Source organism: Camelus ferus, chromosome 2 (genome assembly GCF_009834535.1).
Source record: "Camelus ferus isolate YT-003-E chromosome 2, BCGSAC_Cfer_1.0, whole genome shotgun sequence".
Lineage (NCBI taxonomy): Eukaryota > Metazoa > Chordata > Mammalia > Artiodactyla > Camelidae > Camelus > Camelus ferus.
In genome coordinates this window covers 3,950,393-3,976,058 of record NC_045697.1, presented here as the reverse complement: position 1 = coordinate 3,976,058, position 25,666 = coordinate 3,950,393, and the positions used below count along the sequence as shown (strand labels likewise).

At 38.0% G+C, this 25,666-nt stretch overlaps 1 protein-coding gene and 1 non-coding gene across 7 annotated transcripts in view; one reads left to right on the top strand and one right to left on the bottom strand.

The window, feature by feature from the left end:
* The window catches only part of KIAA0232 (KIAA0232 ortholog), an 83,012-nt gene that overhangs the window by 23,179 nt on the left and 34,167 nt on the right, over positions 1 to 25,666 (top strand). For all 6 annotated transcript variants that reach the window (XM_032493601.1, XM_032493608.1, XM_032493619.1 and 3 more), the window contains exons 2-3: positions 7,112 to 7,611; positions 25,290 to 25,427. In XM_032493601.1, coding sequence (XP_032349492.1) covers positions 7,381 to 7,611; positions 25,290 to 25,427 — 369 coding nt within the window. In that variant the 5' untranslated portion in view covers positions 7,112 to 7,380. The remainder of the gene's footprint in view (positions 1 to 7,111; positions 7,612 to 25,289; positions 25,428 to 25,666) is intronic.
* TRNAA-UGC lies at positions 2,919 to 2,990 on the bottom strand. The gene has a single exon. It is a non-coding gene; the product is annotated as a tRNA-Ala (tRNA).

Here is a 25,666-nt window from a genome sequence, read left to right as displayed (position 1 = left end):
CCTGGGTCTGTACAGTTTGGGGATAGTGTGGCTTCACTGTGCAGACCGAGCTGCAGATGTGCACTTCCAGAACATGAACAACAGCAGAGGAGTCCGTGGTGTTTCCAGGCTCGTCCCCTGCGTGTCACCACTTGGGGCTTTGGCAGTGCCATACGTGAATCTAGTAGAGACCAAACTGCTACTGAATAAGGGGAAAGGCTTTGGTGTGACTGGAACTAGATTATTACAAATGAAGGTGATTTTATAGTTAACTGTTTTTTTTGTTTGTTTGTTTTTTTTAAGGATAGTGAGGAAGTTACTTTTTGTTCTGAAAGTGTATTTTACATAACTTCTTCAGGTACTCATATTACTGAGGGACGCTGTAAGAGTAAGCAAATAGAAACCGTTTAAGGGGGGTAGTTTGTCACAATGCTGCTTTCCATTTGTATGACATTTTGTGAAATGCAGAGGCCACCGATACATAGATGCATTCCTCATTTGCTCGCTGCAACAGCATTGTGAGAAGTTGAGAAGTAGGGAGAGCAAGTATTTATTCTGCTTTACAGATGCGAAAACAAAGACTCCAAGAAGTTATGGGCACAAAACTCCGCGGTGGACAGACTACGGAAGCCTGCATGCTATGGGCCACTAGGCTGGCGCACTGTCTACTCTGCATCCTCCTTTGTGAATTAAAGAAGGCGCACGCATCCATGGGCATTTAATTAGCTATATGTGTTTTTTGGTATCTTTAATAGAAACCATTTAAAATTTAAAGTAAAAAATACAAAAGAAATTTTAAAATAAGTGTATTATTGTTGGACCTTTTAAATTATCATTAATACAACCCAATCTTTAGGATAATTTGGGTTAATTTTGCATGGGAGAAGGATGCTCAAGGTGATTTGAAGGTCCTTTTTTCTCAGCGTAATCCTTTGGAGAAGGGAGGATTGAAAAAATGATGCAAAGCAAAGAATATACCGTGTATATACGGTGGTGCTTTTTCTTTAAAACTCTTTTAGAGAATTTAAACTAAAATGCAGTTTAACTTCATACTGACTAAACTTCACATTTGGAATGTATATAAAGGCGAATAGACAAGAGTTTTCCAGCTCTGTTCTTAAACTTGCCAAATGGATGTTAAATGGGTTTTGCACGTGCTTGTCAGATCCCTGAATTGTTTTGGCCACCTGAAATAAGTTTAAATTAAACATAATTTTCAGTTCAGAACTAGAAATAAAGAGTGTCTAATTTGGTCAAATGTTCGCCCCTCTACCAGAGCTTGCAGCTTAGGGAGGGGAAGCTTAGTTATGACCCAGAACTTTATACCCGGGTCTTCTGCTAACAGTTTAAGTTCACATAAGGAGGATGGACACTCTTGAGCTCCAAGAGTGTTTAGACCCGTCTTCATGATACAAGAGGAAGCCAGCGTGGGGTGCTCCTATCTCAGACCCACGTTATTAGTGTCCACTGACAGGTGCTGGCTGCCCAGATGACTGCAGAGTAGTCTGAAGCTACCAGACATACCAGGCTTTTCTGCCTTTTCCTCAGTCCTCTGAGTCTGTACTATATAGAGAGTAAAAACTAATTTTAATCACTAATAGCTCTAGGGATATGGCCAATTTAAAAATCATTTGGAATCAGCTTTTTTTTTTTTTTTCCAGCTATTGAACAAGTTACAGCAAGCATTCCATTGGGGTAATGATGCAAGGGACGGTTTTAACTGACTTTGATGAGATCATGGGGGTTCGATGTTTTGCTTTATTTTTCATTTGTCTGCCTATCTGCCTATTTTTTTTCTCACCTACTTCTTGAACCCTTTCACTTGGCTAAATCTCTTAATGACAACTGAGAGAATCCTGTGGTTGGATTGATACCATGTTTAAAATAAACATGATAAAAATCTTCAACAGTATTTATCAGTCTTTACAGTGAACCAGTTTGGTCATGGTGTGAATTTTTAAGGCCTTCATGCATTTAAATAATTGAAAAAAGCCTTATACTAAGTTGTTCACGGTGAAACGAGTATTTTAGAAGTTCTCTGGCAAAGATGATTATATAAATTTTATTAACGACATTCTTCTGATACCTCCGTACTCTCTGGATCTGGTGTATATTGTTGGATTCAATTGCCTAGAATTTTTTAAAATGTATTTTATTTTATTTCATTTGCGGAGGGAGGCGGGGAGGTAACTAGGTGTATTTATTTACTTATTTTTAGAGGAGTCGCTGGAAATTGAACCCAGGACCTCATGCATGCTAAGCATGTGCTCTAGTGCTTGAGCTATACCTCCTCCTTCAATTCCCTAAAATTTTGTTCAGACTTTTTGCATTTCATCTATATTCATGAGGCATATTGATCTGTAGTTTTCTTTTCGTGTAATATCTTAGTCTGGTTTTGATGTCATAACATTGACCTCTAACATGATTTGGGAAATATTTCCTCTTCAGTTTTTGGGAAGAGTTTGTACAGAACTGGCATTCTACTTTTTAAAAATATCCAGTAGAATTCACCTTTGAAGCCAGTGGGGCCTGGAGATTTCTTTGTAGGGAAGTTTTAAACTAAACCCAGTTCCTTTCATAGATACAGGGCTATTCATTCTATTTCTTCTTGAGTGAACTTTGGTAATTTATGTTTACAAGGAACTCGTCCATTTCATTCAAGTATATTTTATTGGTGTAAAATTTTTCCTGTATCCCCTTATTATCTTTTTTGTATGTGTAGAATCTGTAGTGATCTCACCTCTCATTCTTGATGTTGGTAATTTGTCTTCTCTCTTTCCTGAACAGTCTGGCTCAAGGTTTGTCCATTCTGTTGTGTAAAAGAACCAGCTTTTGGTTTCATTGTTTTTTCATTTTCTATTTCATTGATTTCTGCCCTGATCTTTTGTGTGTGGGGCGGGGGATAACTAGATTTACTTATTTATTTCCTTTTTGTTTAACAGAGGTACTGGGGATCGAACCCATGACCTCATGCCTGCAAAGCATGTGCTCTACCACTGAGCTATACCCTCCCTCCTGCTCTGATCTTTTATTTCCCTTTTTTTTGCTTAGCTTAGGTTTCATTTGCTCTTCCTTTTCTAGTTTATTAAGATGAAAACTCAGGTCATTGATTTGAGACCTTTTCTAATATAGGCTCTTTGTGCTGTAAATTTTCCCCTAAATACTGCTTTAGTGGCAACCTAAAAATATTGATATGTTGTATTTTTATTTTCATTCAATTCAAAATACTTTCTAATTTCTCCTTTGATTCCGTGTTTGCCATATTTGTTATGTAGAAATACGTTTTTTATTTCTCAAATATTTGGGAGATTTTCCAGACATCTTTCTGTTACTAATTTATGATTTAATTCCAGGTGGTGAGAGAATATACTTTATACAACTTGAATCCTTTAAAATTTGTTGCAACTTTTTCTGTGACCCAGAATATAGTCTATTTTAGGTCAAGTTGGTTGATAATGTTGCTTGAATCTTCTATGGAAGGCTTTCCTGATTTTCTGACTTCTGCTTCTTTCAGTGGTTGAGAAAGGGGTATTAACATCTCCTAGTAAAATTGTGAAGTTGTCTTCTTCGCCTTGCAGTTCTATCAGTTTTTATTCGTGTATTTTGGAACTCTGCTACTAGGTATACAATATATAGGACTGTTTTGTCCTCTTGATGGATTGACCCCTTTATCATTATGAAATGACCTTCTTTATCTGTTACTCTCTGCTCTGAAACTTACCGTGTCAAATATTAATGTAGACACTCTGGCTTTTTTTTGTTGGTGTTGGCATGGTATCTCTATTTCCATCCTTTTAACCTCCTTGTGCCTTTAATGTAGAATTTTTAATATATTTTTTTATAATTGGGTCTTAGTGTTTTAAAATCCATTATGACCATCTCTGCCTTTTAACTGGTTCTTTAGACCTTTTAAATTTATTATGAGTATTAACAGTTATCTTATCGTAGTCTTCAAGAGATACCATTTCGTGTAATACGTTAGAACCCATTCTAGTAGTGGTGCATTTTCTCACTCCTGGTCTTTAATGCTGTTGTTGCCGTATATATGTTACAACTCTCAGAATACACTGTTGTTTTGTTTCAATACTCGATTACCTTAAAGTTACGTAAATAACAAGAAAAATGCAGTTGCTGTTTCTGGTGCTCTTTGTACCTTTGTGAGGATTCTCACTTTGTTCTGGTATCATTTTCCTTCTGCTTAAAGGACTTCCTTTAACATTTCCTTTAGGGCAAGTTTGCTGGTGGTGAATTCTTTCAGCTTTCTCACGTCTGAAAAAGTTTGTTTCACCTTCATTTTGAAATGTGTTTTTAATGAGTATAGACTTCTCAGTTGACAGGGTGGTGGTTGTTTTTTTTTTTTTTTTCAGTAAAGTTTTGGCCCCATTATCTTCTCATTTGCATTGTTTCCAACAAGAAAGCTGATGTCATCCTTATTTTGATTCTGTTTTACCTAATGTTTCTTTTTTCTCTGGTGACTTTGAGATTTTCCTGTTTATCACTGGTTTAAATAGGGTTTTTTTTAATGGTGTGTCCAGGTGTTGATTTCTACATGTTTCTGGTGCTTAAATTCAGTGAATTTCTTGGACCTCTGTGTTTTAGTTTTCATCAATTTTGGAAAAATTTTGGCATTATTCTTTCAGATTTTTTTTTTCTGTCCCCTTCTTTCTTTCAGTTACATGTTAGATTTCTTAAAGTTATCACACAGATCACTGAAACATTGTTAATTTTTAAAAATTCTTCTATTTGATTTTATGTAGTGTGTGTGTTTGTGGTTTTAAGATTCAGTGGTCTTTTCTACTCACATGTCTAATCTGCCATTAATCACAATCCTATATTTTTAATCTCAGACATTGTGGTTTTCATCTTTAAATACTTGATTTTATATCTTTCATTCTCTACTTTTCAAACATGAATGTAGTCATAATAACTGTTTTAAAGTCTTTTCCTGCTAATTCTAACTTTTGTGTCAATTTTGGATTGGTTTCAATTAATTTTTTTTTCATTTCCACTCCCTTCATATCTCACTTCTTTGCATACCTGCTAATTTTTGATTGAATGCCAAACATTAGGAATTTTATGTGGTAGATAGTTTTGTATTCCTATAAATTTCTTGAGCGTTGTTCTGGGACCATAGTGAAATTGCTTGGAAACAGTTTGATTCTTTAGGGCCTTACTTTTAAGATTTGTCAGGCGAACAGGAGCAGTGTTTGGTATAGAGCTAGCTCTTCCTCAACACTAAGAGCAGACCTTTTGAGTGCTCTGCCTTGTGTGTCCTGGTTTGGGGGGTTTCCAGTCTGGCTGCTGGGAAGCAGGCACCGTCCAGCCATGCTGAGCCTCAGGTCCTGTTCCCTGCTTTCCTTTACGGTGATCCTTTCCTGTGCCTTGGCTGGTTCCTCACATGCAAGCCCTGATTAACACTCTGCTGAATGCTTAAGAGCAACCCTTTGCAGACCTCTGGTGTTCTTTCTCTGTGCAGCTCTCTCCTCTCTGGTACTTTCTCCTGTGAACTCCAGCTGCCTTAGACTCTCACGTAGTTCTTTTGGCCGTTGCTTCAAGTCTCCTCATTGTCTTGGTGGATCTTCATTGAATGAGTACCAGCTTGTCACCTTGCTTCAAGTGATGTCCCCAGCATTAAATGTATTATTTAATTGTTGATCTGTCTGGCATCCTGAGATCCAAACACACCAAAGAATTTATGGAAAGGGTTTTAATTTTGCAAGTCAGTTGGAAATTTTCAGCGAGTAAAAATTATAGAAAATTTTTGCTTCAGTTTATCTGATTTTCATAATTCAGAAAAGATAGTGTGATAGAGAAGATTTTAGAAAGTAGCAGGATATATGTTAATGATACATTAATCTAGTAACTTGGTCCTGTGGTGGGTTTAATAAACATTTTCTTTATATTTAATGTATGTAAAATTTAGTAGGTAGTTCTAGGGAAAATGCAAGAAACTGAGTCTTAAATCTTTGGTGAAAAGTATCTTTCTGACTTGCCGCTTTTACTAAAAATAATTATTAATACTTTTTAAAAAGTCATTTTTGATGGTCCTCTGCTAAAATTCATGCAAAAGCTGATTCTGTGAGATTTAGGAATCACTGTTAGTTTTCGTGTTCTGGTGGTATAGATTAATCAGAACTCTAGCATAAAGAAGATTATGATTTAATAAGGCCATTATTAGATTAGTTTGACATATTGAAAGCATGTTTATTTAGCAGGAAAAGCTATTAAATTAAGAATGGCATCTATCACAAGTAATCGGAACGTCAACCCAGATACATACAAGAAAAAAATGACAATAGATATATAATACTACAGCATGGCAGAGCTATAAGACAAGTCCATGTTTCACCTTAATTTTTATGAAATAGATGATGAGCAGTCCAGAGTTTTTAGCCATACAAAATAACTGATTACCTATGTAAAACTTGAATTTAGGGGACTAATTATTTTTACCAGTGTTTCAGTGAAATTACTGCTTATTTCTGTTATACTTAAAAATGAACTAATGATTTGTTACCAGGTAAGTTCTTTTAGCAGAGCAGGGAAGATTTTGCTAGTTCAGTCTCTTGAGATGCAGCCAGGTGAACATCAGCACAGTCCAGCACAGCGCCGAGCACACGTTTCTGGATTTTCCTCAGTTTTAAATTATATTAAGCTTTTAAAAGTTTAAAATGTCACTTAGCTTAAAATGTCAAAGATTATAGTAAAAAAAAAAAATCAGAGTTTTTTCCACCTATTGTAGGATTGTATTTATATGAAGCTTTCAGAATAGGCAGGTCTGTGGAGGCAGACCGCAGGTGAGTGGTTGCCGGGGGCTGGGCGTGGGAAGGGCGCCGCCAGTGGAGATGGGGTTTCTTTTAGGAGAGAATGTTTTGGGAAATGTTCTGGAACTGTTACTGTGGCTGCACAACGTTGTATACACAGTGAAAGCTGCTGGATTGTACACTTTGAGAGGATGGCTTCTATGATACACGTGAGTCATAGCTTAGCAGAGTTTTAAAAAAATCAGCATTCTAAGATACCAAAGGTATTTTAATAAAGAGAAAACAGTTCATTTGGATTTTTTCAGAAGATCAATAATTTAATTATATCTATACATAAGGCATACCTTTTTTCTCTCTTGTCTTTACAGGTTCTGCTGAAAACTTACATTAGGCCTCAATGTGAAACTAAAGTAGAAAATCACATCTACATGTGTGTTGCTATCAGGATGCTGAGTCATTGGTCATGCCTAAAGATGGAGATTCAGTTCTAGATGGCTGACTGCTAGCAAAAATAAATGCTCATCCTAGATGTTCAGCATCTCTCCTTTTTACTGGAGTGAAAATCCCCTCCAGATACCAACAGAACATCAACTGCAGAAAATGCTCCCGCTTTTAAGGATGTCAGCAACCTAAGTTCATGCGCCCTGTCTGTACTGTTGTCGTGGGTGGTTTACCATCTGGAAGCTCCTCAGGCTCTTCTCCAGGCCCTGTACCTGCTTCTGAAATGTCTCTGCTTCATGCTTTGGGTCCAGTGCAGACCTGGCTAGGACAAGAGCTAGAGAAATGTGGCATTGATGCCATGATCTACACTCGCTATGTCCTCAGTCTTCTGCTGCATGACAGCTATGACTACGACCTGCAGGAACAGGTATTTACACATGTTAAATGTTTTGTGAGAATTCATGATTGTGTCTACATGTCTGCATTTTTCTTCAGAGAGTGCTTTCATACTCTACAACAGGGTTGCAGATGGCTGTGGTCCATGAACTTAAGCTGTCAGTGATGTGAATGAGCTGTGTCACAAGCACACTGTTTATTTCAGTCATCTTCTCTGAGACTTTCTCAGTATTGACTACATAGACGGTACTTGTGTGATCACCAGCCGCCTCTGAGTAGCGCTGCTCCAAACGGGGCTGCTGCTGCTGAGGAAAATCACACGTCATAATCACTGTGTCTGTTACACTTCTTAACATTCTGAAGTTTAATATTTCATTTTATCTGCAAGAGTGATGATAAACTGCTTATTAATCAAAGTGTGTGTTTCAAATCAGCAGACTTAAAATGGTAAAGCACGTAACTTTAAATTGGCGATTATACATTTGACCTGCCGAGATGCTGAGTTTAAAGTAAAGAAAGCAACCAAATCTAGGTTCTTGAAAAGATCTCAACTTCAGGCTCCCTCTCCAAGAGGAGCTGCTGAAAGTCAGGCTTGCCAGAGGGAGCAGAGTCCTCAACACTGGATGAATGGGATCTGGGTGACCTCTGGGTAGAAATTTCAGATAAAAGTTTTCTGTGGGCAGTTTTTGTTGTTGTTGTTTTAAACCATTGTTACTAACACTGAAAGCAGGAACAAAGTTTCATTCACAGAAGAAACTGGCTTTGCCCTTCCAAACCACAGAGAAGCCGCAGAGCCCTGTAAATACATTGGGGCTCTCAGCACGCTTACCATTTGTCACCTGGCAGTTGTGCAGAGGATATTTCCCTGCTGGTGTTTCTCATCCTTTCTGGCTGGACACATTCACATTTTCCCTGCTTCCAGGTTGCTTATTGCTCTGGCTGGTGAGAATTGGATCAGGTATGGTTTTGAGGGGGTTGACTTAAAACCTCATAATCAGAAAATGTGCTATTTTGGTGGTCCGTATTACCAGAGGTCTGTTATTTTCCATCATCTTTCCTTCAGGGGCAAGTGAAATGTTAAATCTGCCAACATGGAAGAAGTTTTTATTTCCAGAGTTGAGGAAGATAATTCTCGTAACTCAAAAATCATGTACTTCAGTTAAAAACATGTACTTATAGGAAATGAATAGTATTTTAGTTGGATTCTAATAAGACTTCTCATTTCTTTTAATTGTATTTTAAAATATCAGCCTTTAATACTTCATCAACACCAATAGATTTGTTGGCACAAGAAATTTATATGCTGGGTGCTTTAGGTCGTTGCAAAAGGGCTGAAACGTAGGCCTCCTGTTAAGATTGTAGTTCTACACTTGTCTGATGAGAATCGGTTTCTCTACTAGCTGTAGGGGGTGGGGTGAGGGGTCTTGGCAGCTACCGGTGCCCAGCTGTGTTTGATCCTCCCTCCAAAGTTCTGATTTGTCTTTTAGGACACAGGACAGATAAAGCTTAGTGAAAACAGAACATGTCTAGAGTTACAAGGAGAATCCACAGGGAAATAGAAGGCCCCTAAAGTACTTTTCCCCTCAGCCCAGGGTAGCAGAGTGCCGAGTCCCACGCTGATGGGGAAGGTCAAATTGAAGATAACAACTGTTTTCATAGGAGCTGAGCTAAGGGTGAGTTAGCCCCTGCATAACTTTACCACTGGTGGACGAGGATGTGCTCACTGTGTCCCCCCAAGAGTAGTCAGGACATACAGCCAAGGGAGGGTCTGAGCTTACCCTCTGTGATTCAGACTCCAGCTAACGGTTATGCTCACCACCTTTCCTGATCCCTGGATCAGAGTTATGGTGGCTTCGCCCCTCGGTTGGAAGCCAAATTGCTCCCACTTCAGGTGTCTGTTTCCTCACATCTTAACCCTCAGTCCTTAAGTTAGTCTAACCTTGACTTGCAAATGGCTAATAGTAAGGCCATTGCTTCAAGTACTGGCCTTATCGGCCACGTTGAATTCGTGGCTTTTCCTAGTTTTGGTTAAAAGAAACACACACACAGCTCTTGAATTCTAAGAAGCAGGTTTTGTACTTTGGTCTTCGCCGCTTGGGATAATTGGGTAGGAAGTACGTACAGCTCAGGAGGCCCTGGCCTTGGTTGAGGCTGAATAACAAACAGTTATGTGTAGACTTCTGATTTGGGCAGGGTTGTAAATGCAATGGTGGCATCGGCAAATGACTGCGTGGTTCTGGAGAACAATTGCCTTCCAATATGCAGGTATTATGATTGGGTCACAGTGGTTTTATTTCCACAAATTCTTTTTATTTGGATCAAGATTACAATACTCTGGTAACTGTATTTCAGATAAATCAAGAATTCATTATATGTCATTTTTAATGTAAATATAAACTACTTTTCTAGCCTATCCTTCAAGGCCCAGGTCACCTTTCTCTGTGAATCTCCTTGTGACAGTTCCCAATGAAAACAGTGTCTTCTTCCAAACTTGATTGCATTTCTACTGTAGAGCCCTTCATTACACTTGTTAGAATGTATTATCTTTCCCAGTAGTTTATAAGATCCTTATGGGCAGGAATCATATATTCATCTTAAAAACTTTTTTAAACTTCTTTTGTGAAATAATTTCATACATCAGAAGAATAGGACAAAGAATTTCACTCAGTCAGCAATTGCCAGTATTTTTTCACTTTTGCTCTATTTCTCTCCTCTCCTTTTGTTGCCTGTTTCTCCTAAATAAATCATATTTTTTTCTTAAGATGAGACTTTCTCTCAGATAGCCATAGTACAATTATAAAGTTCAGGAAATGAACAGTGCACATTATTATCTGACGTTCCATCAGTGTTTGGTTTTTGTCTCTTGTCCCAATGACTTCCTCCATTTTGACTTCTTCTCTCATCAAGGATCGTGCATTGACTTCATTCAGTGTCACATCTCTTTAATTTCTTCTAATCTAGAATCGTTCCTCATCTTTCCTTTGCGTCTCACTGACACTTTTGACACTGTTGACACTTTAGAAGAATATAGGCCAGTTATTTTGCAAAACATCCCTTATTTTGAGTTTGTCTGATGTTTCTTCCTGTTTAGAGTCAACTTATGCATTTATGGCAGTAACATTACACAAGCGATGAGTTTCTTTTCTGTGCATCGCAGTGGACAGCACACTACGTCAGTCTGATTCATTCATTTTTAAAAAAAAATTTTTTTTTTTTTATTGAGGATCTGATTCATTCTTGGCGACGCTGACTTCGGTTCAGATGGTGGCAGCCAGGTTTCTGCACCGTAAAGCCACACATTTCTCTGTGTAGTTATCAACTGACCTGTGCGGAGAGACTGACTTTGCCATCCATAGGTGGCTTCCGCCTGAATCATTACTTTGATGGTAATTTTTCTAATTCAGTTCCCCACGTACATTGAGTAGTTAGCTTTCTGCCGCAGTGCCGCAATGCAATCTTTTTAAAATTAATAGCCCTGCTGTTAGAGAACACTATCATAGGCCAAGTGCAGAGCTGGCCATTTAATACATAAGGACTGCTTTGTTCTGTCTTCATGCCTCATCTCCAAGACAAATGGTGTTTCCCTGTTTTCGCTCACCTGGAGTTGTATGTTCAGAGAGGTTAGGTGCCTGCCTGAGGCCATGCGGTTAGTAATGAGTCAGGATTTAAACTCCTGTCTGTCAGACCCAAATCCTGTGCCCATGTTTTATATCAGAGAGTTTTGTTTTTGTTTTTGTTTTTGTTGGCTTTCATATGTAACCAATAGTTATTGAATGAATAACATAAAAACATTCTACTCTAAAGGAAAACTTGAGAACCTATTTGGAATTGATTTACTGTGTTCTAATGCAGTGTGGTTTTTAGAGGTGGGGAAAGTTCGTCTTCTCAGTTCACAGCTAATCTATGAGTTGAGTCCATATGGAGTAAAAGTGAGCGGCAAACACTGTGGTGTGCGTTGCCCAGAGACTCGGAGCATTAAGCCTGGGCCCTGTAACTCTTAGAATAGATTGATGTTACATTATTTCAAACTATTTTGTAATCTTACTTAAAATAGCTACAAGGGAAGCCCTAGTAGAACTGTAATTGAACGATGGGAGTTAACTTTTGCCTTGAGGTTGATGGTCAACAGCAAGTTCCTCATAATCTGTCGTGAGTAGGAAGAGTTATTTTAGGAAAGTGGGACTTCTGTTCACTATGGCAGTCATATGTAACCCCAGACATTCCTAGTTTTCCTTTAGAACCGGTTACATTAAAACCACCATCCAAGAGTTTACGAAAACGTTTCTTATCTGTTTATATTTTAATATTCTTGGCATCACGAATTTTTGTGAATTTGCACAAAGCTCATATATATGTAATTATCCCAGAAAAATAAATATAACATTCCATCAACACAGAAGCCCCCCTTATGCCTTGCACAGCTTTAGAACTCCTCCCATGTCCAGAGGGGAATCAGCAGGCTATGGCTTCTGTTTTTCACTCCTTCCTTTTTCTGAGATCCTGACTCCTACATCGCTAGTTTCTGCTTCCAGCCCTGAGAGACTACCCCCAGTGCCACTGGTTTCTTTGCCTCTTAAAAGTGCCGGAGTTTTCTCAGCCTCTTGCCGCAGGCCAGGAATTGGGTACATTTCCCCAGGGAGAAAGCAGCCTCAGGTGTCAGTGCCCCTGTGCCAGCAGCTGCCCCTCCTGGTCTTCTCAAGGCCTGGGTGCGTCAGCAGGTCGCTGATGCCATAGCACAGGTGTTGTGTGTTTGGTTTGGTTTTATATATTATCTTTTCTGGTTAGTCTGGGCAGGAGAGTTGATCTGCTGCCAGTTACTTTTTTTTTTTTTAAATACTTAATTTTTTTTAGAGCAATTTTAGATTCACAGTAAAACTGAGAGGAAGGTACAAAGTTCCCCTATACCGCCTGCCCACATGCATGCACAGCCTCCCTGCCATCAACATCCCCCACCAGAGTGGTACCTTGTTACAGTCAACAAACCTGATTGACACGTCATTGTCACCAAGTCCATGGTTTACAGGAGGGGTCACTCTTGGTGTTGCGGGGTATGTGGGTTTGGACAAATGTATAATGACATGTGTCCACCATTATAGTATCACACAGAGCAGTTTCACTGCCCTCAAATCCCCCGTGCTCCACCGCTTCGTCCCTCCCTCTCCACGAACCCCTGGTGCCTGCTGATCTTCCTAATGGCTCCATAGTTTGTCTTTTCCAGAACGTCACAGAGTTGGAATCATGCAGTATTGTAGCTTTTTCAGATTGGCTTCTGTCGCTGAGTAATATGTATTTGCGGTCCCTCTGTGACTCTCCACGCCTTGCTGGCTCATCTCATTTTAGTGCTGAGTGACGTTCCCTGTCCGGATGGACCACAGTTTATTTATCCATCGCCTACTGAAGGACATCTTGGTTGCTTCCAAGCTTAGCAATTATGAATGAAGCTGCTGTAAACATGTATGTGCAGTTTTTTTGTGTGGATATGAGTTTTCAGCTCCTTTGGGTAAATACCAGGGAGCCTGATTGCTGAGCTGAGTGGTAAATGTATGTTTTGTTTGTAAGAAACGTCCATACTGCCTTCCAGAGTGTCCATACCATTCTGCATTCCCACCAGCAGCGAGTGAGAGTTCTCCTGCTCCACGTCCTCACCAGCATTTGGTGTTGTCACTGTTCTAGTTTTTGGCTGTTCTAAAGGTGGTAGTGGTATCTTATCATTTTAATTTGCATTTCCTTGATGGCATATGGTGTGGAGCATGTTTTTATATGCTTATTTGCCATCTGTATATCTGCTTTGAGGTCTTTGGCCTTTTTTTTAAAAAAAAAAAAAAAAAAGAAACGTTATTTTCTGATAACTGGGTTTTAAGAGTTCTTTGTGTGTTTTGCATAACAATCCTGTATCAGAAGTGTCTTTTGCAAAAATTTCTCCCAGCCTGTGGTTTGTCTTCTAATCCTTTTAACATTGTTTTTCACACAGCAGTTTTTATTTTAATGATGTTCAACTTACCTATTTTTTTTCTTTCATGGATTGACCACCAGTTACTTTTTAAAAGAGTGTATTCATTTGTTTACTTGTTTAGTTTGGTTTTCATTTTGCTTGTCTTATCCTCCGTCTTTGACATTTACAAAGAAACCTTTCATCTCAGTCCTCTTTCCTACTTTCTTTATTTTTATTTCTGAAGAAATATTTACTAAATCAAGACTGCTAGTGGGTGAGATTTAAAATTGTGCCATCTGGAAAATACCGTGTTACTGAACGGTTCATTTTCTTTAGTCACTAGATGACTCTGCGAATTAGATCTGGTTATAGTGGGCTCTAAAATCTGTCTACATTTGGCTGGTTGGTCAGAGTACTCTTAAGAACTAGTCAAGAATTCAGGACTTGGAAACTTTTTTTTTTCTTGTGATTTTTGAAAAATTGAAATATAGTTGATTTACAGTGTTAGTTTCTGGTGTACAGCATAGTGATTCACATATATATGTATATATTCTTTTTCATTTTTTATCGTTTTAGGTTATTACAAGGTTTTGAATATAGTTCCTTGTGCTAAACAGTGGAACCTTTTTTATCTGTTTTATTTATAGTAGTTTGTATCCACTAATTCCAGACTCCCAATTTATTCATTCCTCACCCCTCCCCTGTGGTAACCATAAGTTTGTTTTCTATGTCTGTGAGTCTGTTTGTATTTTGTAAATAAGCTCATTTGTATCATCTTTTTTAGATTCCACATTATAAGTGATATCATATATTTGTCTTTCTCTGTCTGACTTACTTCATTTAGTGTGATAATCTCTATCTCCATCCATGTTGCTGCAGATGGCATTATTTCATTATTTTTTATGGCTGAGCAGTATTCCATTATATAAATATACCACAACTTCTTTATCCAGTCACCTGTCCATGGACATTTAGGTTGCTTCCATTGTATATAGTGCTGCTATGAACGTTGGGGTGTGTGTATCTTTTCAAATTAGAGAGTTCCCTCCGGATACATGCCCAGGAGTAGGAGTACTGAATCATATGGTAACTCTATTTTTAGTTTTTTAAGGACTCTCCATGCTGTTTTCCATAGTGGCTGCACCAAATTACATTCCCACCAACAGTGTTGGAGGGCTCCCTTTTCTTCTCACCTCCAGCATTTATTGTTTGTGGACTTTTTAATGATGGCCATTCTGACTGATGTGAGGTGATACCTCATTGTACTTTTGATTTGCATTTCTGTAATAATAATCAGCAACATTGATGGTCATTTTAGTGTCTATTGGATGTCTGTATGTCTTCTTTGGAGAAATGTCGTTAAGTCTTCTGCCAATTTTTTGATTGGGCAGTGTGTTTTTTTGTTACTGAGTTGTATGAGCTGTTTGTATATTTTAGAGATTAAGCCCTTGTCAGTCACATTGTTTGCAAATATTTTCTCCCAGTCCATAGGTTGTCTTTTCATTTTATTTATGGTTTCCTTTGCTGTGCAAAAGCTTAAAAATTTAATTAGGTCCCATTTGTTTATTTTTGCTTTTATTTCTATTGCCTTGGTAGACTGACCTAGGAGAACATTGCTACAATTCATGTCAGAGAATGTTTTGCCAATGTGTTCTTCTAGGCAATTGATGGTGTCTTGTCTTATATGTAAGTCTTTAAGCCCTTTTGAGTTTATTTTTGTGTATGGTGTGTGTTCTGACTTCATTGATTTACATGCGGCTGTCCAGCTTTCCCAACACCATTTGCTGAAGAGACTGTCTTTTCTCCATTGTGTATTCTTGCCTCCTTTGTCAAAGATTAATTGACCATAGGTGTGTGAGTTTATTTCTGGGCTGTCTGTGCTGTTCCATGGATCCATTGTGACAGACCCCACTGTTTTGATTATTGTAGCTCTGTAGTACTGTCTGAAGTCTGGGAGGGTTATGCCTCCAGCTTTGTTCTTTTTCTTCAGTATTGCTTTGGCAATTCTGAGTCTTTGGATTCCATATAAATTTGGGGATTATTTGTTCTAGTTCTGTGAAAAATGTCCTGGGTAATTTGATAGGGATCACATTAAATCTGTAGATTGCTTTGGGTAGCATGGCTTTCCTACTTTATTTTTTTTCATAACACTTGTTACCACCTGGAATTAATGATGATCTGTGATGTTTTACATTTATTTGTACGTCACATCTGCTGGAATGTGTATTTCATGAAGCTAGGGACATTGTCTGCCATGTTTCCCCCTGTATTCCAAGCCCTTATGACAATTTTTGGGATGTAGAAGATGCTCAGATATTTAGTAGAGAAATGAATAGATGGATGCTTCTTTCTCAGGTGTATGGGGCGTGATGGAGGTGAGTGCAGATGCCACAGCTACACACTGGGCCTGCCCCTCGGAGAAGGTACTGCAGTTTCTCCCTCACCACCTCCCCCCAGCATTTTTTTATTGTGATAAAATACACATAACCTAAGGTCTACCATCTGAACCATTTTTAAGTGCATAGTTCAGTGGTATTATGTGCACTCATAATGTTGTACAGCCACCACCACCACCTCCTTTTATCTTGTAAAGCAGAAACTTTATAATTCCCCATTCTGCTCTCCCCCAGCCCCTGGCAACCACCGTTGTACTTTTTGTCTTTATGATTTCAGTAGCTCTTAAGTACCTCATATCAGTGGAATCACACAGGATTTGTCTTTCTCTGACTGGCTTATTTCATTTAGTATAATGTCTTCTCAGGATTCATCCATGTCGTATCACGTGTCAGAATTTCCTTTTTAAAGGCCAAATAATATTCTGTCATGTGGATGATGCCACATTTTGCTTATCTATCTGTCCCATCAATGGACACTTGTGTTCCTTCCATGTTTTAGCTGTAGTGAAATATGCTGCTATGAACGTGGTGTACAAATACCTCTTCAAGACCCCGATTTCAGTTATGGGGTTATATATCCAGGTGTGGAATTGCTGGATCATTTGGTAATTCTTAATTCTCTTTTTAATTTTTTGAGGAACTGACACTAGCTGCACCATTTTCCGTTCCCCCCAGTAATGCACAGGATTCCAGTTTGCCACATCCTTACCAACACTTATTTTCTGGGGTTTTTTTGTTTTGTTTTTCATTTTTTGTTTTAAATAGTAGCCATCCTAATTGGTACGAAGGGTATCTCAGTGTTTGCTCTGATGATTAGTGTTGCTGAGCATCTTTTGTGTGTTTATTGGCCGTTTGCATATCTTCTTTGGAGACTTTTGAGTTCTTTTCCATTTTTTAAATCTGGTTGTTTTGTTGTTGTTGAGTTTTAGTTCTGTCTAGGTTCTGGGAGGCAGCTATACCCACCACTATACGACCAACGTCTCTAGGTTCTGGATATTAACCCCTTATCAGATACATGATTTGCAGTATTTCCTCCCATCCTGTAGATTGCCTTTTCACTCTTCATAGTGTCTTTCAGTGTATAAAATTTAAATTTTCGTGAAGCCCAGTTTTTCTAATTTTTCTTTTGTTTCCTGTACCTTTGGTATCGTATCCGAGAACTCATTGCCAAAACCAGTGCTGTGAAGCTTTGCCCTGTGTTTCTTCCAAGAGTTTTACAGTTACAGCTTTTGATGCATTTTGAGTTAATTTTTGTATACGCAATGTAATGAGTCCAATTTCTTTCTTTAAAATGTGGATATCTAGTTTTCCCAGTGTCATTTGTTGAAAAATGGTACTTTGATAAAATCTTTTCATGAAATAGAGAAAATGTTTTGGGCATAAATACTGCATTTAATGCACATTTCTAGTTTTTTACTCACCTCATGAGCATCATGACATGCCGAACACCGAGGCAGGCACCAGGACTGCAGAGGCACCAGGACTGAGGGACAGCGCTAGATTTGGAATCTGTAAAGCGCTCTGCCTGTGCCAAGCCTGGGACACTGTGCGTGGGGGATGGTGGCAGCGGGAATGCAGAGGAGATAACAGTTGAACAGCCTTGAAGGAAGAAGAAAAGAAGGGTGCATGCAAGGTCACAGAAACAGGAAGGGGCCTGATGATGTGGGGCCAGAGGAGTGTAGTGAGGGAGTGGGAGGAGATTAGAGTGAGCAAGGCCAGCAGGAAACCGATTCTATTCGGAAGAACCTGATACACTCTGCGAGGGATTGATATTTTAGTCCCGGAGGTAAAGAGACCCACTGCTATATTTAACCAGCTGTACCAGAGGGCATGAGTGGTGGTGGGTAAGCTGGCTGGGCAGCTGAAGGTAGGGAGGCCAGTGAGGAATTTGTCACTGTTGGCTGAAGTACTAATAGGAAAAAACAGTGGATGTACTTAACCTGAATTGTGCTTATTTGGTGCTACTCCTTTTTTAGAGGCAATTTACAGTTTCTTTGAGCAGTGACAAGTGAATTTATTATTGAGGCCTTTCTTCAAATTTTACCTATATCTTTCATTCACAAGCAACCAAAGATTTTGGCTTAAATTGGCCTCTAGGGCAGAAAAAAAAAGTCTCACATCACTAAAAGTCCAGAATTAGGACTGGCCCCAGCCTGATTCAGTTCAGAGCTTCACAGTGCCCCTGGGGTGTCCTCTTTGCTTCTCTGACTGCCTCCCTCTGCCAACTTGTTCTGCATCCACTCCGGGGGGGTGGAGGGCAGTCATCGAGCACAGCATTCTCTGCATCCTGTTCTCACACTGTCCAGAGGATGTGTTCCCTACATTCCCAGCAAAAATCTTGTGGTGGAGGGGTGTCTCATTTTCAAGTGCTCATTTCTGATTGGTCCCATGCCTCTCTCTGAGCCAATCTTCGTGGCCAAAGGGATGAAACATGCTGATTTGCATTAAGCTGATTAGGGCCCAGATGGGGGTGGCATTAGTCCCATTCAAACATTTAGTGGTTTTGGTTTTTCAGGACGCTGTTAACGGGAAGGTGTGGGAGGCAGGGGGTGGGTGCTGAGCAGCGAATAGCAGACGTCACTGATCCCAGCTGTATTTCAGAATGTTGTGTTCTTTTTCTTCCTCCAGTTCCCAATTTCCTTTTTCATAGAAGACAGCGAGAGAAAGTCGATCAAAACTTCAGCCTTATGTTACCTCACAGCAGTTAGTGTCTGGAAAAGCACCTGATGATAGGCTCGTAGGCTGAGAAGTTCTTTAGCCGTGTCTTCTTTTGGTAGTTGATGATTGTATTCTATCTTTAAGATTATGACTTTTAAAAAACCATACTTGATTCACTGAGTTTACTGAGGAAATATTTGGCACATACCTAATATTATATGTTTATGTCTACATGGACTTTTAATTAGTATAGCACAGAAGACTAAAAATGCAACAAGTGAAATAGAAATAGCTTGAGCTTTTTAAATACTATATTCTTTTAAAATCTGATTATTAGTTCAATGCTAATGGTTAATAAGTAAGTCACAATACATACATTCACCCAGTACACAAAGCCAGAAAAAGAATAAGGAAGCTCTTGAATAGACGTGGGAAGAGGAATGCAGAAAAGTCTGTCCAGTATGCTGTTGTTTATATAGCTTTTTCTGTACACTTGATGGTGTTTCTTAATGAATTCAGCCTAAAATTACAAGGCAAACAGTACTTATATGCAAAATTTATAATGTGGTAAAGTCACTCTAACAGCTGACAGTATTTGAATCACAGATAATGTCAAGTTGTTTTATACGTTTTCATTTTGTCAAAAGTTAGAACAAGAAGCAAAATCTCCATTTCCTCACAGTTTGCAACAGTACGTTGTCCTAGGTCAACTGCAGTTCCAGCAGCATTTTCACACCTTGGCACAGTGCAAAGGAAGTGTCTGTATCTCAGAATCCATTTACTGCTCAGTGAGAAGCTTCCACCTAACTTTTGCTTGGGAGTGATTGATCTGCAATATGATGACAGGCGAAAAGGCAAATAGTAAGGAAAGAATGTACCAGAATTCATAAATACCTTCTAAAGAATTAACATGTTCCAGTAAACCATGCCTGTGGATTAATATCAATATTTAGCAGTATTTATCTCTGTGTGAAAAACATTTTCAAAGATGAAATAACATAAAATCTTACAAATTAGCATATTAACAGGGAGGTTAGCTAAGGAAAAAAAAAATCTATATTGGAAAGAAAGAACTATAACTGTCCCTATTGACATATGACATGGTGTTGTATATAGAAACTTACAAGGAATGAAATTAAGAAAATTTCATTTACAATAGTATCAAAAGAATAAAATACTTACAAATAAAGTTAACATAAATGCAAGACTTGCATACTAAATATTACACAACATCATTGACAGAAATCAAAGAAGACCTAATAAATGGAAAAACAGCCCATGTTCATGATTAGAAGACAATATTGTTAAGACCGCAGTGCTCCCCAAACTGATGTACTGATTCAAGGCAGTCTCTATCAGAATCCCAGCTGCCTTTGTTGCAGAAATTGGAGAGCTGATCCTAAAATTCATATATGGAAATGCAAGGGACCCAGGATAGCCAAGAGAATCTTGAAATCAAGAACAAAGTTGGAAAAGTGGGCAGAAGACCTAAATAAGCAATTCTGCAGTGAAGACATACAAATGGCAATAGGCACACGAAAAACTCAGTGTCACTAATTGTCAGAGAAATGCAAATCAAAACTACAGTGAGGGATCACGTCACACCAGTCAGAATGGCCATCATTAGAAAGTCCACAAACGATAAATGCTGGAGAGGGTATGGAGAAAAGGGAGCCCTCCTATACTGAAGGTGAGAATGTAGTTTGGTGCAGCCATTATGGAAAACAGTATGGAGATGGCTCAAAAAACTAAAAATAGACTTGCCATATGATCCAGCAATCCCACTCCGTGGCATACATCCGGAGGGAACTCTAACTCAAAAAGATACATAAACCCCAGTGTTCATAGAAGAACTATTTACAATAGCCAAGACGTGGAAACAACCTAAATGTTCATCACCAGATGACAATGGAATACTACTCAGCCATAAAAAAGAATAAAATGATATTTACAGCAACATGGATAGACCTGGAGATCATCATTCTAAGTGAAGTAAGCCAGAAAGAGAAAGAAAAATACCATATGATGTCACTCATATGTGGAATCTTAAAAAAGAGACACAAATGAACTTGATTACAAAATAGAAACATACTCACAGACATAGAAAATAAAACTTATTTACCAGGGGAAAATGGGATGAGAAGGGATAAATTGGGAGTTTGAGATTCACAGATACTAACTACTATATATAAAATCAGTATACAAGTTTCTTCTGTATAACACAGGGAACTATAGTCAATATCTTATAGTAACCTATAATGAAAAAAGCATATGAAAACAAATATATGTATGTGTATGTATGACTGAAACATTATACTGTACACCAGAAATTGATACAACATTGTAAACAGACTATAATTCAATTTTTAAAAAGAAAAAAAACTTGCAGGACTCACACTTTCCAATTTTAAAACTTACTACTGGGCTTCTGTAAGCAAGACAGTTTGATAGTGGCATACATATGGCTAGATGTATGTAACAGAACTAAGAGTCCAGAAATAAACCTTTATAGTTTTGGTCACTTGGTTTCCAACAGGACTATTCCAGTTGTGGGGAAAAGAACAGTCTTCAACAAAAGGTGCTGGGACAGCAGGGTAACCACATGTAAAAAGAATGGACTCCTGTGTCATACCACAGACAAATATTAACTCAAAATGGATTATAGATGTAGATGGAAGAGCTAAAACTGTAAAACTTAAAGAGAAGAGTAAATCCTTGTGTCTTAGAGGAGGCAGTGATTTCTTAGATAAGAAACCAAAGCACAAGCAGTCAAAGAAGACATGTGATAAATTAAATTCATCACAATGAAAAACTTATGCTTCAAAGGCCATGGTCAAAAAAGTGAAAAGCCAACCCATAGAACTAGATAAAATATTTGCAAATCATGTATTTGAGATGGGATGTGTATTCAGAATAGATAATTCTTAAATGGGAAAAAGATTTGAATAGACTTTTGTCCAGAGAAGATACATAAATGGCCAATAAGCACATGAAAAGATGCTCAACTTCATTAGTCATTAGGGAAATCAAAACCGTGATGAGATACCACTTCATCCTCACGAGGACGGCTGGAGCTAAAATAAGAAACACAGACAGTAACAAATGTTGGTGAGGATGTAGAGAAATTAGAACCCTCAGACACTGCTGGTGTGATTGTGAAATGGTGTAGCTGCTTTGAAAAATAGCCTGGTAGCTCTTCAAAAGGTTGAACATAGAGTTACCATGTGATCCAGCAGGACCACTCTTAGGGATGTACCAACAAGATGGAAAATGTGTCCATAAAAAACTTGTATATGAATGTTCATAGCAGTATTACGTACTGACAGTAGCCAAAATGTAGGAGCAATTCAGGCATCCATTAGTAGATGAATCGATTAAAAAGATGTGGTATATCCATGCAGTGGACTGTTAGTCATAAAAGAAAACGAAGTACTGATACATACTACAACGTGGATGAGCCTTTAAAACATTATGCTAAGCAAAAGAAGCCAGGCACAAAAGTACGTGTATAATTTATGACATGCCCAGCATAGGCAAATCCATAGAGACAACAAATTAGTATTTACCAGTGACTCTGGAGAGAAGAGGAATGGGAAGTAAGTGCTACTGGGTACAGTGCTGCTTTTAGGGGTGATGAAAAAAGTTTTAAAATTAGATATTTGTGATTGTTGCATAACCCTTTGAATTATACTAAAAGCCACTGAAATGTATACATTAAAAGTAAATTCTATGGTATGTGAACTTTGTGTCTATAAAGCTGTTATTTAAAAAATGAGCATAAACAGATAAACATAATTGATTTTGATGATAGAGAGCACTTAATTTGAACCCCAATTAAGCATTATTATCTCACACACAACCCCAAAAGAATTCCATTCTTCTCATTAGTAGACCTGTATTAAAAATTGTACTGAATTATATTCTGGATTCTAGCAATAAATAATTGTGAAAATTTGTTTTCTCTTTTTTTGATAAAAGTACCTATATTGAATCCTTAATTTGTCTCTTGGCCTATAAAGTTAAATTATTTACTCTCTGGCCCTTACAGGAGAAGTTTGCTATCCCTTGCTTCGGCACGGTGTTTCTTCTGCCTAGTCTTCCCCTCTCACCCTGGCCCGAACTTCTGTTCACTCTTTGAGACTCTGCTTCAGTGACCCTTCCTCCTTCTGTAGGAAGCCTTTGCCGACCAACCAGGCCAAGAATAGAGTGTGGCTCTTTGGTGTTTCCTAAGTGCTTTCTGCAGACTTCTGTAATCCCAGTGACTGTGCCACAGTTGTTTGCTTCCAGGTCTTTATTCCACAGTGGACTGTGGTGTCCAGGGACTGTGTTGTAGTCATTGTTACAACCCCTAGTGCCACAAAGAAGACACTGACATGGTTGCTGGATGAATGCATGAATCCATATCCACGTGTAAACAGAGATGCTGGACAGCAAACAAAGCGAGTGCGACATACCTGTCTAGGTGGAGAGGACAGGAACTCTTCTCGTTTCTCTTCTTGACTTACAAGGTTTTCATTAAAACAAACAAACAACAGCTTTTGACTGTTAAAGGAGTATGACTGAATTACAAGAAAAATTAAGGTATCCTATTCCTGCTCACCAAGAGATGAGCTCCTTGGTGGCCCTTAGTACTTTTCTCTCAAGACATTTTAATTCATGGTAGTCGGTGTGTGTGTGCACCAAAAATGAGATCATACTGTGGTATAAACTACTTCTCTTATGTATATTGTGCATAGCTCTCTCTGTCAGTAAATATACTTCATAATCTCTGATGGCTGTAATGTCTTATTGCCTGGACGTATCGTAGCTTAGTTAGCCACACCCTCCTTAACTGACATTTAGGTTTCTACATGTTTGCTGTTATTGACAGCTGTATGATTAACATCACTGTAGCTAAATCTGTGCACACTTTGCGGATTTTTTTTCCTTAGGATAAATTCCCAGAAGTAGAATTATTGGTCAAAAGTACATATACATGTTTAAGATTTTAGATTTGCATTGTCAGACTGCCCTCCAGAAGGACTTTGTGTCCATGTGAATTTTGAAAGTCCCTTCTGTCCGTATAATAAAACTTTATTTGGACCTTTGAATGTGTGTTTTAACTCTGCTGAGCTTTAGTACAGCTTCAGTAGAGAAACATGTTTATAAGGCTCCGTGAGGAGAAAGAGCCAGTCTCAGCAATTCAAACAGAATGGAGTCTTGTTTTCAGTAATTACACAGAACTTTTCTACCTTCTTTTGTTTTGTACACTGTGAACAATAGAGGAAAATTACAACATTTTTCTCTGCCTTCGGAAGCTTCAAATCTACATTGTTACGCTTCTGTCCTCTGTTCCTGGTAAAGGACAAGCCCTATCTCTAGAAGATACCGATAGTAAGAAATGGCAGGTTTCAGTTGCCATCCAGCCGAACACGTTAGATAAGTGGAGATATACTGATAGGTCTTACTTGGCCATCAGACACATTTTCCCTTGGAAAATGGAATTGACACCACTCAGCCAGAAAATGTTTTTTGGTTTCATGAGATCTACAAACATGCCCAAGAAGTTAAGTAAAAAAGTATGTCAATTATGATGAGTTTAGAGAGAGAGATCCTTCTCTCACTCTTTGGTGGCATGAAAGTAATTTTTGTGTATTTGATCAAAATTAAAATTGGCTAGACAGTTGATGGTATCTGACTTGATCCTAAAAGTTCTTTTAATTATTATTATGCTGCTGCTTTATTCCATCTCATTCGTTCATTTGTATCTCTTTCCTGAGGGCCCACTGTAGGCCAAATACTCTAGTAAGTAATTTTCTTAATTTTGCTGTTGTCTTTCTTTCTAATGTTTTTTTTTTTCCTTGTTGTCTGTCCACTGGTTTTAATCTTAATTTACCAAATGAAACGCTTTTTAAAAGGCAAAATGAAGTAGCAAAGCAATTAAAAATACTAAAATCTCAGTCTAGGGAAATAGCTAAGCCTACATCTTGGAATATTATATAGTCAAAGAATTTGTAGTAACATAAGGGGAATGTTTACAGTAGAAGTTAAATCAAAATTGTACAAATAGTGTGAATTCAACTATGTGTTTTTTTAGAGCAGATGAAAAAGACCAAATGAAACAGACCAAATTGTTCTAATTTTTGCTGGGTGGTAGGATCTTGGATGATTTGCTTTCTTCCTGCTTTTCAAATTTCCTTAGTTTTTATGACAGGCATATACAATCAAGGGGAAAATAAGCTTAAAATACTAATATAAAATATTTTATATCTGTTGATTTTTAGACTCTGTAGATAGGAATGAGCCGTTGAAGTGTTAAATGTTAAAATCTGATAGAATATGAACACATTATTAAAGAGTAGGAAGTACAGAAGAGAGGACATTTAATTGTGTATGAAGTTTAGAATTTATGCTGAAATTTAAATGATAATACTTGAATTTACATATAAATGTCTGAATTATTTATGAGCATTTACTATAAACATAAGTGGGTCAGAGTTATTGAGATCATAATTCCTAAATAATAATCTAATAATAATCTCAATAATAGATAACCAGACCAATGGATTACCTACCCTGAAGTGCTCTGGCTGACGGTGTTCTGTGGTCTCTCATTTTATTAGTGTGTACTGTTGTAAATGAAAATATTTGGTAGGGGAATGTGTGTAAGTATGTGGGAAATAATAAGTGTTTGAAGTTTGTTATTTAGTGTTGGTCATTGAAACTTGTACAATCTTATTTTAGGAGAATGACATCTTCCTGGGCTGGGAAAAAGGAGCTTATAAGAAATGGGGAAAGAGTAAGAAAAAGTGCTCAGACCTAACTCTAGAAGAGATGAAAAAGCAGGCTGCTGTCCAGTGTCTTCGATCTGCTTCTGATGAAGTAAGTTTCCCTTTGATTTCTAATACTTGGGGAGAAAAACGAGGGACTTCAGTTTTTGGTGTACAGCATGATGTTTTGGTCATACATACATATATTTGTTTTCATGTTCTTTTTCATTGTAGGTTACTACATCTTGATTAAAAAGAAACTTAGAAAAATAAACTACTCATTATCTTACCACTGCTACATAAACATTATCACTTCTTTTAAAGCATTTTTCTATCTATATATTGAGTTTT